At 40.1% G+C, this 13,482-nt stretch overlaps 1 protein-coding gene across 14 annotated transcripts in view; it reads right to left on the bottom strand.

Moving 5' to 3' along the window:
* Positions 1–13,482, bottom strand: part of LIMCH1 (LIM and calponin homology domains 1) — a 324,774-nt gene that overhangs the window by 188,452 nt on the left and 122,840 nt on the right. For all 14 annotated transcript variants that reach the window (XM_042984636.1, XM_042984624.1, XM_042984623.1 and 11 more), the window contains exon 2: positions 11,474–11,544. In XM_042984636.1, coding sequence (XP_042840570.1) covers positions 11,474–11,544 — 71 coding nt within the window. The remainder of the gene's footprint in view (positions 1–11,473; positions 11,545–13,482) is intronic.

Genomic DNA, 13,482 nt, shown 5'->3' on the forward strand with positions numbered 1-13,482 from the left:
ATTTGCAAATATCATCTTACTTTCTCCCATTCTGTGAGTTGGGAAATGGTATCGTTTGCAGGACAAAAGCTTTTAATTTTGATATAGTTCAATTTATCCACTTTTTCTTTTGTCATTTGTACTTTTGATGTTATATGCAGGAAACCATTGCCTAATCCAAGCTCACAAAGATATACTCCTATGTTTTATTCTAAAAACTTTCTAGTTTCAGCCCTTACATTTAGGTCTACAATGCATTTTCAGCTAATATAGCATGTTCTTAATACACATTGGTTAGTTATAACCATGTTAATAATTTGAAAATGTGAATTTTGGAGTAATCTTCCTTTTTCCCACTCTTCCTCCAAAATGCTTTTTACATTCCTACACAAGAAGCATCATTCAGCATAGAAAGATAGGTGAGTCACTCTCCCTGTATCAAGAATTCATAACTAGAAAGTTAAAACATACAATCTCATGAGTAGTGCCCTGTGTAAGACAAATTACTTGCTCTAGGCATAGCCAAAACACTTTTCAGACCAGAAACAAGAGAGAGAGCACTTGAAATCACAGTTGTCTCCACCCCAGGATGTATGGTTGTTACCACCATGGTTGCTAAGAGGAGGAAGGAAGCACTGAATGTAGGCTGCGGTGAGGGGATATCTTAGTGGAGGAAAAGACACCCAACATGTGGGTTTAGGATTTAGGGAGATGGAAATGGACAGGAAGTGAACACCCCAGGTGGCTGGAACAAAATGCAGCAAAGGTACAGAGATGGGGAAGCACAAAGAAAATCATTAATACAATAATTTTCTGTAGCCAGTGCAAAGGGATGGTGAAGATAGAATAGAAACACTGCACCCAGTGAGGGACACCGGGTTCCAGGCAAAGGAACTTGAATTATGTCCTATTTTGGGGGAAGGGTACCGGGCATGATGAGGTCGTGTCTGGGAATGTTGGCCTCATGGCAGAGTCTACAGTGGTATAAGGAAAGGCAAGCACCAGAGCTAATCGCTCAGCCATAAAGTCCTAACTTTCTATTTGTCATGTCATTCACTCTTTCTTCTTTTCCTTAATATAAAGAGGGAAGTCTATTTCTGCATAGTTAACTTTAAAAAAAAGATCATTTAAAAACCGGGTCCTTGGTGGGCTATTTAAAAGGGTCCTCTTCTGTGGGTTACCAAAGGAAACATTTGGAATGGCACGCTTGAGGCAGGAATTTTGCACACTTCATTGTGGGAAGTCAGCCCACCCAGCCTGACAGCCCAGTAGAGACAATCAAAAAATGGATTATTATGGAAATACAATTAGGGAGCTACTAAATCCTCTCAAATACAAGCAAAGCCTAATCCAGCATGTAACTCCAAAGGCAGGCAATGAGATGGGCCAGTTTCCCCTCTACCACACAAGCAGCCCATACTTAAACCTGTTGTTATATGTTTTTTTAGTCAATTGATCATTCCAACAAATGTGGAATAAATTTGTTCAGGAGTAAGGAGATTAAGCATGTGATTTAAGTGAGCAGAAGTTTAATACTTTTTTAAGGCACAGATTGGCAGGGTGAAAGAAATCACCACGTTTTGAGAGGAATGGTTCCTGAATGATAACTGTACCAATTAAGTTTCAAACACGTTTTCTGGCAGCATAAAGACAAGTGTATAATTTCCCTACTGAGTCTAGGTCATGTAAAGCTGTGTATTAAGAAAAAAGAAGTTGCGACCAGGATTATATAATTTTAACGGACAAAATATTTGCAAAGATGGATAAGCTTGAGAATGTTTCAAATGCACACACGTTCCCCCCTCCCCCATCCAGCAGACTCCTGTAATTGATGCCAAGGCACAGTTTGAATGGGGACAGTAACCCCCCCCCCACACACACACACACACTGCGCTAAGAGTCCCTCTTTTGAGTAGGAACCAAGGGCTGTTTATTTCATGAGAACGAAAGAAGGAAAAAGACAACACTGGGAGTCCATTATGGTCATTATGAATCCTACAGATTCTCCTGCTATGGTTTTCATCTGTTTTCATCTTTCCTAACAGAAGGCTGTTGGGATACTCAGTTCTTGCTTAAGTCCCCACCTAAGCCAGGCCAATCTTCAAACAAAAAGCAGCTTTTCACTGGAGAACTTAAAAAAAAAAAAAAAAAAAGAGTGGGTTGAAACGTCCTCACTTGAACTTAAAAGCTTAATGAGTCTTGGTGCCAAAGAGTGGGAGACTGGCCAAGTCAGCGAAGCCAACTGTGATATGGTCGAAAGACAAAGGAGAACCCTACACAGAAGGCCTATCAAATTCTTACCAGCCTGCTAAGGTCAAAATCAGTAAAGGCAAAAGGACCCAAGCTTGCTGAGATTTGAGTGAGCATCTGGGTTAGCGAAAGAGCTCCAGACAAAGCGTGCGAAGACATACTGCGCTCTACCATCCTGGGTCTCCATCTCATCATTACAAAGGGAGGCGGGAAGAGCTCACCCAGATTGTTCACCTGCCAGGGCTGCTGTGAGGATTAAATAAGGGTTGGGTTTGCAGATACTGATCAAAGCAGTGGTGATTAGAAGGCATCAGTCTGGAGTCGCCAACAACCGGGGCCGACCACACACAACCCCGTTTGCTGAGGACAGGCTCAGATTTCATTTGTCATTCTAGTGTCTTGGCCAGTCGACACCCCCTTTTACTCTCAAAACCATCTCAATTGAATGACAAACTATATTATATAGTCACTTTACAAAGAAGACATTAGGCCAGATGAACCTCTTTTCTTTTTTAATAGCTGAGGAAAATATTGCATATGTAGTTTACATTAGATAAGGACTCTACCAAGAGCCTACTGAAATGATGTAACAGAATGAGCCAGACTTACAACCAATGTGGAATCATGATCACTGGTCTGGCAGTTCTCAGAGACAGCTAGTAATTGACAAAGGTCTCCAGTGCCTCCCTCTACCAGTAAGGCAGACCTTTTCTTAGGTCTTGTGCAAGCTGACCTCTGCTGGGGCCATGTAATACAGGTGACCACCAGCCTCTTAAAAGTCTTCTTAGTCTCCTTGGTTTCCAAGACATACTTTCCTGGGTTTCCTCTCATCTCTCTGATCCCCCTTTGTAAGCTTCTCTTTCTCTTGTCCCTGATCCGGTGGTGAGCTTCCTCAAACGGAGACCTTGTTCTGCTATTCTTTCTTGATGTGATCTTTTCTGCAGAGAGACGGTCACAAATCACAGCTTGGCCCTGATGTCCAACAATGGCTGGCAAATCATATTTGAGAAAGTGAAAGGCATCGCTTCATCTCTAAGCTCCAGGCCCCTGTCCCCAACAGTCCGCTGGACTGTCCCCTAGGTGGGCCTTCTATATCCAAAACTCACCTTGCCCAAACTGAAATCATGACCTCTCCCAACAAATAAAGGATCCTCTTCAGTGTGCATCAGGGGCCCTACTCTGCTTGCCATTAATAACTGAAACACTAGTTATTTTGTAGTCATTTCTTTCATTTATCTATACCCTTTACCTTACTAAGTCCTGTGATTTCTTCAGCATTCTTCTTATTTCCATTGTTCTGGAAGTCAAACCCAAAGTCCTTCCATGGCTTCCAAGGCCCTGAGCAATCTTGCCCCTGCCTCTTCCTCCTCTCCATCTACCCTCATCTCACACCATCATCCTCTGTTTCCTATATTTTGGCCCAATGAGTCCCTTGTAATTCCTCTAATACACTTAGAGACCTGAGACATGTTACTCTTTCAGTCTATAACATGCTTCTTCCTTACTTCCATCTCCCCTCCTTATTTCCTGGCTAATCTCTACTCTTCATTCAGATCTCTACCTTAATGTCTCTTCTACAAGAGAAGTGGGGTTTATGCCCCCTGTGGAGTCAGGATTTAGATTCCAGATCTGATCAGGGCACCCCTGTTACACGATTTAATTGTAGAGTATACTAGACTTTCTAGTAACTTAGCACACTTATAAGTGGGCTTTTCAAAATGTTACTTGAATGAAGAAAAAGAAACCCTCCTTGCTGTCAGGCAGATCTCTTCTATGTATACTAAACACAGCATCCTCCTTTCTGACCCCAAACCTTGCCTTCTACCCTTGTCTCTGTGTAGGATGCCTTTCTCTTTCCCTCAGACTATTCTCATTAAGTAAAATTCACTTGATGTAGCATCTCTCCAATAACTATCTCCCAAACTATAACAATCTTCCTTTGTCTAATGTCTCATTAAATCTTGGTCACTTGCATTTACTCACATATTGGTTTACGCTGTTACTTAACTATTTTGTGAGTGTGTTCAAGCCCCCAAAACATTATAAAACTCTTGAAGATCAGGAATCACGCCTTCCATTCCCTTTTCATGTCTCTCAGTTCCTCCTTTGGGGCTGTGCAGAACATGGTCAACATCTAACAAATCCTCCATATGACAAAGTGTCTCCATGCAAAGTCACATCATCAACTTCTAACCTGTCCTAGAAGGCTAGTACACATCTGTGGCACACCACATCTCACACTGAAATCAGGACAAGGATCCAGGACAAGCCTTCCTTAGAATAAGCAGCTCATTCATCAGTGGTAATATAGACAAGTGTCTGCCAACAGATTTCTTATCTTCAGACAATTATTTCACCAACATAAGAACTGAGACAAAAATACACCAAGACATTCTCTGTTGGTCACTTATTATTTGCAAACTGACATATTCAGACTTTGCATTCCATGAAAACACATCTGTAGAACAAAACCCATAATTTGACCTCTATAATTCCAAAGAAGATGGGGATGTAGTAGAAACTCTTATACTAAAAGTAGATACTTCTGTGCTTTGGTCTCTAGACTTCAGGGATGGCCCTATTCTTTATGTAAAAGTGTGTGTGTGTGTGTGTGTGTGTGTGTGTGTGTGTGTGTGTGTGAAAGGAAGGGAGGGGAGGGGAGGCAGAGGAGGAAAGAGGAAAAAAGGAAAAAGGAGAAAAAAGAAGAGGGCAGAGGACCGGAGGGGTGGGGACAGAGACAGAGGATGATACTGACAATGACAACTAAGACTAGGAGAAAGTTAAGGTCACTGATGATTAGGTAATCTAGATAGCAATCTTACTACTGGACTCAATTTATTCAACAGGTGCCTGTAATAGACATGTTATGTGCCAGACCAGTGTCCAGTGAAGGAAATACAAAGATAAACAGAAGGGGTCTTCAGGAAGCTTTCACTCTGGTACAGGAAGTAGGTGTGGGACAAAGAGGTAGAAACACTGTGATACATGCCAGCCCTGAGGTGGTACAGGTCCTTAGAAGCCAGATGGGAACCTACTCACTCTCCCTGGAGGATTCTGGAACAGCTTCCCAGAGAAAGAAACCAGGCTGGAGAGAGTGAGAGGAAATGACATCACCACAGAGGTCAAGGTTACTGTTTTCAAAACAATCACTCTAGGCCTCGAGCTTCTGCCAGCCAAAGCTCATTATTCACAGATGATCAAGTTTGTAAGGGACTCAAACTTTCTTGCCCAGTTTTCGATCACAGGCTAGGCAAGAGAAGCTGGAAAGGAAAATCCCAGTTCGTTCATCCTGTAGCTTGTTGGCTGTCCTAGAGAAAGAGCTGATGGGTGCCCCTTGACATAGAGTTGCATTGACAATGTTATATTCATAATTGACTTCGGGCCTATTTCCAACAATAATAATGAGAACAGCTAGGGGTCCAGAGTGCCAAGCGAGCACCAAACACTGCTGAGTGTTTTACAGTATTCTCTTCCTGGAATCTCTCAGGGACCTTATGAGGTAGTGATTTCCTCATTCCATAGATGAAGGGAGACAAGTTAATATTTAAGTGTCTGCTATGTTCCACGCACTAAACAAAGAGATTTATCCATATCATCAATTCATTTAATCCTCAGAAGAACTCTATTAATTAGGTACAATTACATTGGTTTTTATAGCTAAGGAAACTGGGGTTCTAAGAGGTTAGGTAACTTGCTTGAGGACACATAGGAGACAAACCGAGGATGTGAGCTGTTAACTAGGTTGAACCATATGAAACCACATTTTCTGACTGTTTTTGGTCTATTAGTATAGTTGCACAGGATTCAACCTAAGTGTTCCCTGATCCATTCACTTTCCACTATACCATCTCATAAAAGCACAGGAATTGGCTTTGTGTATCTTTGGATGGTAACAAAAAAGAAAGTAAAAGGGGTGAGGGAGGATGAGAAATCAAACAGAGAAGGTAGGAGAGCATACACCCCGTAACTAGATGCTACCTCAGTTCCCCTGAACAACATGGGGGTTAGGGGCACCTACCCCCTACACAGTTGAAAATTGATGTATAACTTTTGGCTTGCCCAAAACTTAACTACTATTAGCCTAATGTTGCCCAGAAGCCTTACTGATAATATAAACAATCAATTAACATATATTTTGTATGTTATATGTATTATATACTGCATTCTTACAATAAATAAATAAGCTAGGGAAAAGAAAATGTTATTAAGAAAAGCATAAGGAAAAGAAAATACATTTATAGTTCTGCACTGTATTTATCAAAAAAATCCTCATGTAAGTGGACCCACACAATTCAAACTATGTTGTTCAAGGGCTAACTGTATTATCATCTTGCCATACTTACTTGATCTCTTTCTGCATATGCCTCTTTTTTCCTGAACATTTGCATCCAGTTGCAGGCTATATGCGTAATCCTTATATTATTCTTATAACTTTTCTATGAGTTTGAAATTTTTCAAAATAAAAAGTTGGGTGGAAGACGGACTTCTAAAAGGTCCTGAACGGGGCGCGCCTGGGTGGCTCAGTCTGTAAAGCATCTGGTTCTTGGTTTAGGCTCAGGTCAAGATCTCAGTTTCATAGGTTTGAGCCCCACATCTTATCAGTGCAGAGTGCACTTGGGATTCTCTATCTCCCCGCCTCTCTCTTCCCCTCCCCTACTTGTGCTGTCTCTGTCTCTCTCAAAATAAGCTTAAAAAAAAAAAGTCCTGAGAAAATCTTTTCTAAAAAGTTATTTCATTTACCTGAACAGCATTTTTGCACTGCCCAAACTCACTTAACTTTATGTGGGTAAACAATTACATCCAAAATTTATCCCATAGTCCTTATGGGCTGGCAAACTTTCTGTAAAGGATCAGATAGTAAACACTCTAGGCTCTGTGAGCCATATACCAACTCTTGTCTTATTTTACTTACAACCCTCTTAAAATATAAAAACCATTCTTAGTGAGAAAACCAGTACAAAAACAGGCCAAAGGCCATAATTTGCCAACCCCTGATATAGATAGAATTCCATAGAGTTCTATCTAAATAATAAAGTCATAGCCAGGAAACCAAGTCAGAAACTTTCCTTTCTGGAATTATTTCAAAACAGTCTGATCCAGGGACAGGGAAGTAGACGGCAGTCATCAGCAACACTGTACTGGGAGGGACTTCCTTAGGGAATAGTTATTTGCAGCCTTCCTTTTAAACCCTGAAGTCATATATTTGCCACATTTTGACCCCATTTTATTTACTGCTCCGCAGAGGACTCACATCATTTGATCGTTTAACCTCCAAACTTCAAGTACACACAGTTGGCAAAATCAACAGAGAAAGAGAGAAATGATTATAGCAAAAACACATCTACTAGAATTCTACTTGGCACACGCAAAGTCTGGTCTGTACTTGCTATTACCGTGAGTTATACATTTATGCCGAAGTATTACTGAATATGGGGGCAGCCTATGCAAAGCCATGGGTACTGCACTTGACAGGCAAAGTCAAAAAAAGCTCCCAGGGTGACTCTGACACTACTCCATTTCCACCTTATATGCTGCCTGGAGCCAGTCTTTTCTCTCTTGTCTCTGTAGTCCTTAGTAAACATCAGCACCCTTGCCTTTGTCTCCATCTGGTTTGACGGCTGTACGTAAGAAAGCTGAAATCCCTACATCTTCTGCAGACTAGAGCCTCCTTAGCCTCTTCGCTCTCTCATGCTTTCACTCTCATGGGACTTGCCTTCTTAAGAAGGACCACCAGGCCCTTGATACTTACATCCCAAGACCACCAACCCCATGCAGTCCTCCTTCACACTCCGTCATGCTGAGACCCAGCGGTTATCCTCTGCACTGCCCTCCTCTGCTTGCTCAGTGTTTTCTGGCACCAATTCCATGCCACCATCACTAACCTCCAACCAAACCTCTTGCTTTTCTCTCCCACTGAAATCCCAACTGTAGGCACAGGACAGTCGTTTAGAGCAAAAGCTAAGGAATCAGACTTCTGAATGTAAAACTATCTTATCTGTATAACCTCAGCCAAGTTATTGAATCCTCTGTGCCGCTCTTCGTTCCTCTGTAAAATGGGTATGATAATAGTTCTTACAGGCCACATGAAAGTTTGGTAAGAAGGGAAATCAGGCCCCAGGCACAGAAGGGTGACCTCTGTTTGATGAGAACTATGAATTTTTTTTCAGTCTCATAAACAACTCAGGAAATGTTTAGTGAACAAAGAGCATGTCTCTCCAGTTGCAACCATCATTTAGAGCTGATCTAACTCAGACAAAAAGACGAGAGTTTGCTGAACAAAAGGAATCATTCACTGATGCCGTTCATGTATTTTTCAACTGGGGTCATTACACTATTACAAGACACCAACTGCGCTTCTGTTTTGAATAATATAAAGTTGAAAAACCCAACAATTTTTAAAAAGAGGGCTGTATGTTATGAAAGCCTGTCTCAGAAGAGCTGAATTGCTAGTTTTCTAAATCTGAAATTATAGGGATTTCTTCTTACGTTGTTAAACGTTGCTACATGAGTGGAGGTTTGGAGTTAGAACTCCTGAATCACCAGCATCCACGAAACTCCCTCTGCTTCTACAGGGTGGCACAGCCTTACACATTCTTCTCTACTCTCCACACACAGGTGCTTAAAACCTGTATGGATCCACTGTCTGGGAACCCACACTTTCCTGAGAGCCTCCAAATGGAGTTTCCTGCCTTTTGGTCCTTGCCATTCTTGCCAAGTCCCTTTTCTTGCCAGATGGGTCTCTGGATACAAGTCCCAGAAAACAAACCTGCTGATCTCAGTCTACAGCAGCCCAGTATGCTCCAGCTTGGATAAAACTTAGCCATGCCCCCGCCCCGACCAAAGACGAGGGGAAAATCTTCCTCCATTGCTCCCAACCTTCAGTGCATTCAGCTTTTGGGCCATGCTTTTGTTTCTCATTGCTCTGTGGGTCCTGGACTTAGAAATCTGTTTGTATCTGGTTTCTCCAGCTGCTGACCCAGCTTTCCCTCAAAGCCTCTGACTGAGACTCATGCTACTGGCTCTTTTGATGCAGTTCATTTCACCTTAGCAACCTCTGCTGGAGCTGCCAGCTGGAGTCCCACAAGGAAGCCAAGACTTGACCCTGGTCCTCAGACTCCTTCAAATACGCCAGTGGGTCTAATCTTCCATGTGTAGAAGACCTAGACAATAACTCACTTATTTTGGCCGTTCAGTAACACTTGTCCAAGCCTCTGTGTTGGCCAGTTCACTCAGCGTCATTCTTGGCTGTCAGCAGTCCAAACCCTTTATAACTTAAAGAGGCCCCTGGCTATAATCTGTGCCTCTATCTTGGCTAACCATAATATTTCCTAGGCCCAAGCCCCGTCCCTCCACCCCTAAACAACTCTAACATTCAGTAATGTGTTTGTGAAAGGCCAATGGATAGTGCCACTGCTCACATGACAGAATCCATCCTCTGACTCAACATCTTTATCTGGTAAGAAGCAAGTTCTATGCGTGCAAATGTCTCCAGACCCAGAGCTTCAGCTTCAGATGAGCCTTCTCAGTCTAAAGTCTGGCAAGCAATGCTACTCCTTCACAGATTTATTCACAGGAATATAGTGGAGAGATGGACGCCTACAAGAGTTTTTGAAGCAAATGTGAGCTAAACAAAAATTGGTACCAAAGACCCACTTCAACAGAATTAAGACAGAATGATGCACATAAATTAGATCAGATTGTGGCTAGTCTGTAACATCAGGAGAAGGCTAAGCCCAGAATCATTGGAGAAGCAGGTGTTAGAACACAAGGGAAGTGTTTGGAGTCTGCCTGGGTTTATCTCTGGGGAGATGCTAAACTAAGTATGGTTTATGTAAGAGATGAGCTCAGATTTAGATTTAATAAAGGGAAAAGAGGCAATGAGGGAAGTAAAGTATGAGAAGAGAGAAGAGGCTCCACAGGAAGGAAGGAATGGAAACAGCAATCAGGGCATGTTAATTTCTCTTTGAGGAAAAAAGGACAGTGGGGAGCAGGAAAAAAATGCTGGCATGAACTGTGTTAAAAAGTGCTGCCTAATAATCAACATTTGTATAGCAAATGTAATTTTTCAAAGCACCTCACCCACATTATCTCATTGAAATTCATAAAAAGTTTATGAAGTAAGCAAGAGTTATAACTTTTCATTACCATCTTAGAAAGAAAAGATTGAGACTCAAGAAGGTTAAATGATCTAAGGGGTACAGTAAGACTTGCATTTCTAGTTCTCAGGCTCCAAAACCGGAAGTCTTTCAACGACATTGGTAGGTCCCAAACAATATCCTGGAAGTCGCCAAAATAAAGGTGCATTCTATGTAATTTCACATCCACAAAGTTCAAGATATAAGGCAAATAAATGCTATGGTGATAGAAATTAGAACAGTGTTTTTCTAGAGGTGGTTGAGATGGATTGGGAGGGGACAAGAGGGCATTTGCTGTCCTATATCTTCATCAGGGTTTAGGCTACATGCATGTACACAGTTCTCAAAATTCATCAGGTTGTATATCTGGAGCTGTGTTTTTCCTGTGTGTACATTTCACCTCAGTATCTGAAAAATCAGATATCTGAATTATAGAGCCTATTAAGTTCAAGTTTTGAGACCTTAAAGTGTATGTTCATCCATCTCTAAGTGTTAAGTCTCTAGTTTAATTTGTGTCTAGAACCACTTCACAGCAAGCTCTTGAAACCATCCCCACAGCCGCGCTTTATGACAAAACCCAGGTTCAAACCATAAAAGTTAAACATGGCAGTTATTGTTCACATTTGAAATTTGCCAGTAGCATAATATATTCAAAATGCGTCAGGGGAGCAAGCCCAGTGAGGAACATTAACTGCCATGTTTTAAGAAGTTGTAAGTAATTAGATGCATTGCTTCACATGGTACAAATTGCTTTTGCTTGGGGGATACAGGGGAGAAAAGCTGCTACTTTCACTACAAATGGGTCCACATCCTTCCAATTACCTGGGCTCAGATTCCTACATTATAAATATTGGTTGGAGCTGAGTAGCAGCTACCAGGTACATCTTCTTTACCTGATTAGAAATGCCACAGTCCCCATCACTTCCCACCTACCATACACTAAAACTTCCTCACCTACTTAGGTTTACTGCCTAGCCCAGTGATTTTTTAAAATCTCAGAATCAAACTATGAATAAAATGCAAAACAAAATACGAAGCTTTACAGATGAACTGAATAGTATTGATGATTCTTCTTGAGCAAAACCAGTTGAACAATAGGCTATACTTACTCGCAGAGAAGGATTCCATTTTCTAACCCTGTCCGAAAATCTTTATCACCAAAACTTCTGCCGGTTACTTGCTGGAAAAAAGAGAGAGAAGGAGAGAGAGAGCATAAATTTTTCTTTTTTAATCAAGAATTTCAATGATTTTTTTTTTTAAATATTTAAGAGGCTTGAAATAACTGGTGGCATTCCAAGAATGGAGAAAATCTGTTAGGTCTGAATTTCCTTTCCATGTGTAGTTTGCTGAGATCAGCTAATCCTAAATGTAGACCATTATTTTGAAGGTTTTTCCTACCCAATTCCTTAAATTGTTCTTCCTGATAAGGGTGTTACTTTTAGGGTTTGGCCATGATAAGTCAAGGCCACAGCCTCAATCCACACACTTTCAAAAAAGCCTGCAGAAAGCACCACCTAAGGATAAAACATCTGTTTGTTAAAATATTATTGGGGGTGGGGGGAGTAGTGGGGAAGATACAGACACCTATCCTCAAGAGACAAACATCAAGACAGGAATATTAAAGCCAATATCCATACTAACTTGGTGTGAAAGAGGAAAATAAAAGCTGGAAAGGAACGACTAACAACACAGGACTGATGACCATTCTTGATACCTCTGGCTCTCAGCAGCCCTTTGCCCTAGGCACCTAGGGCAATCATTTGTTCATTCAATAAGTATATATTGACTATCTAGAATATGCCAGGTAAATATGTATACTAAAAACCCTAAAGCAACCTTTAAAACAGCAAAATAAAAAGTTACAGTTAATAAGCTTAAAAAGGAAATAAAACGGAATCATAAAAAATACTCTTAACAATGAAAAAAGACAGAAAAAGAGGAAAAGAGAATACAGAACACATGGAATAAAAAGTAAATAACAACACAATAAACTTAAACCTAACCATATCAATAAGTACATTAAATACAAATGGACTAAATATCCCCAATTAAAAGACAGACATTGTCATATTGGAAATAAAAAGTAAAACCGAACTATGTGGTGCCTAGGAGAAATGCACTTTAAAGATAAAGAGAGAAGTAGATTAAAGATAGAAGAATAGAAAAAGATAATAACATGCTAATGCTAATTTTAAAAAGCTGGATATTAATATCAAAGAAAATTTTAGAAAAAATAATAATACCAAGGACAGAGAAAGTCATTTCATAATGACACAAGGTTTAGCTCATCAGGAAGACATAAAAATCCTAAACATTTTTACATTTAATAAAAACTTCAAAATACATAAACCAAAAAAAGTCTGTGAAGAGAAATAGACAAATTCACAACTAGAGCCAGAAGAATGTTCTCTCTTTCATAACTGATAGAACAGTAGACAAAAAATCAATAAGGATATAGAAGGCTTGAACAACACTGTCAACCAAATTGACTTAATTAACATTTCAACAATACTTCACCCTACAGTAGCAGAATACATATTTTTTTTCCTAAGTTCACAGTGAACATGTATTGAGATAGACCAATTTCTGGGTCTGTAAACAAGTCTCCACAAACTTAAAAGAATTCAATTCATAAAAAAGCATGTCATCTGGCCACAGTGGAATTAAATTTGAAATTAGTAACAGAAATATCTTAGGAAAAAAATCCCCAAATAATTTTAAACTAAGTGACACAATGTTAAACCTATTGATCAAAGAAGAAACAAAAAGAAATTAGAATATATTTTATAGTGGCAGAATGTGACAAAGGCACTAAAGCAGTATTTTGGGGAAATGTATAGCACAAAACACCTATATCAGAAGAAAAAAATCTCAAATCAATAAATTCTGCTTCTACCTTAAGCAAATTAAGCCCAAATTAGGTAGGAAAAAAAAAGGAAAAAAACTATATCAGTTGAAATCAATCAAACAGAAAACCAAAAAGCAATACAGAAAAAAATCAATGAAATGAAAAGTTACTTACTTGAGACCAGTAAAATTGAGAAAACTTTAGCCAGATTGATACATCTTTGGCTAATAAAATCGACAACCTTTGGTTTTTAGCCAAAAAAGAAAGACA

Source organism: Panthera tigris, chromosome B1 (genome assembly GCF_018350195.1).
Source record: "Panthera tigris isolate Pti1 chromosome B1, P.tigris_Pti1_mat1.1, whole genome shotgun sequence".
In the NCBI taxonomy this organism is placed as follows: Eukaryota; Metazoa; Chordata; class Mammalia; order Carnivora; family Felidae; genus Panthera; species Panthera tigris.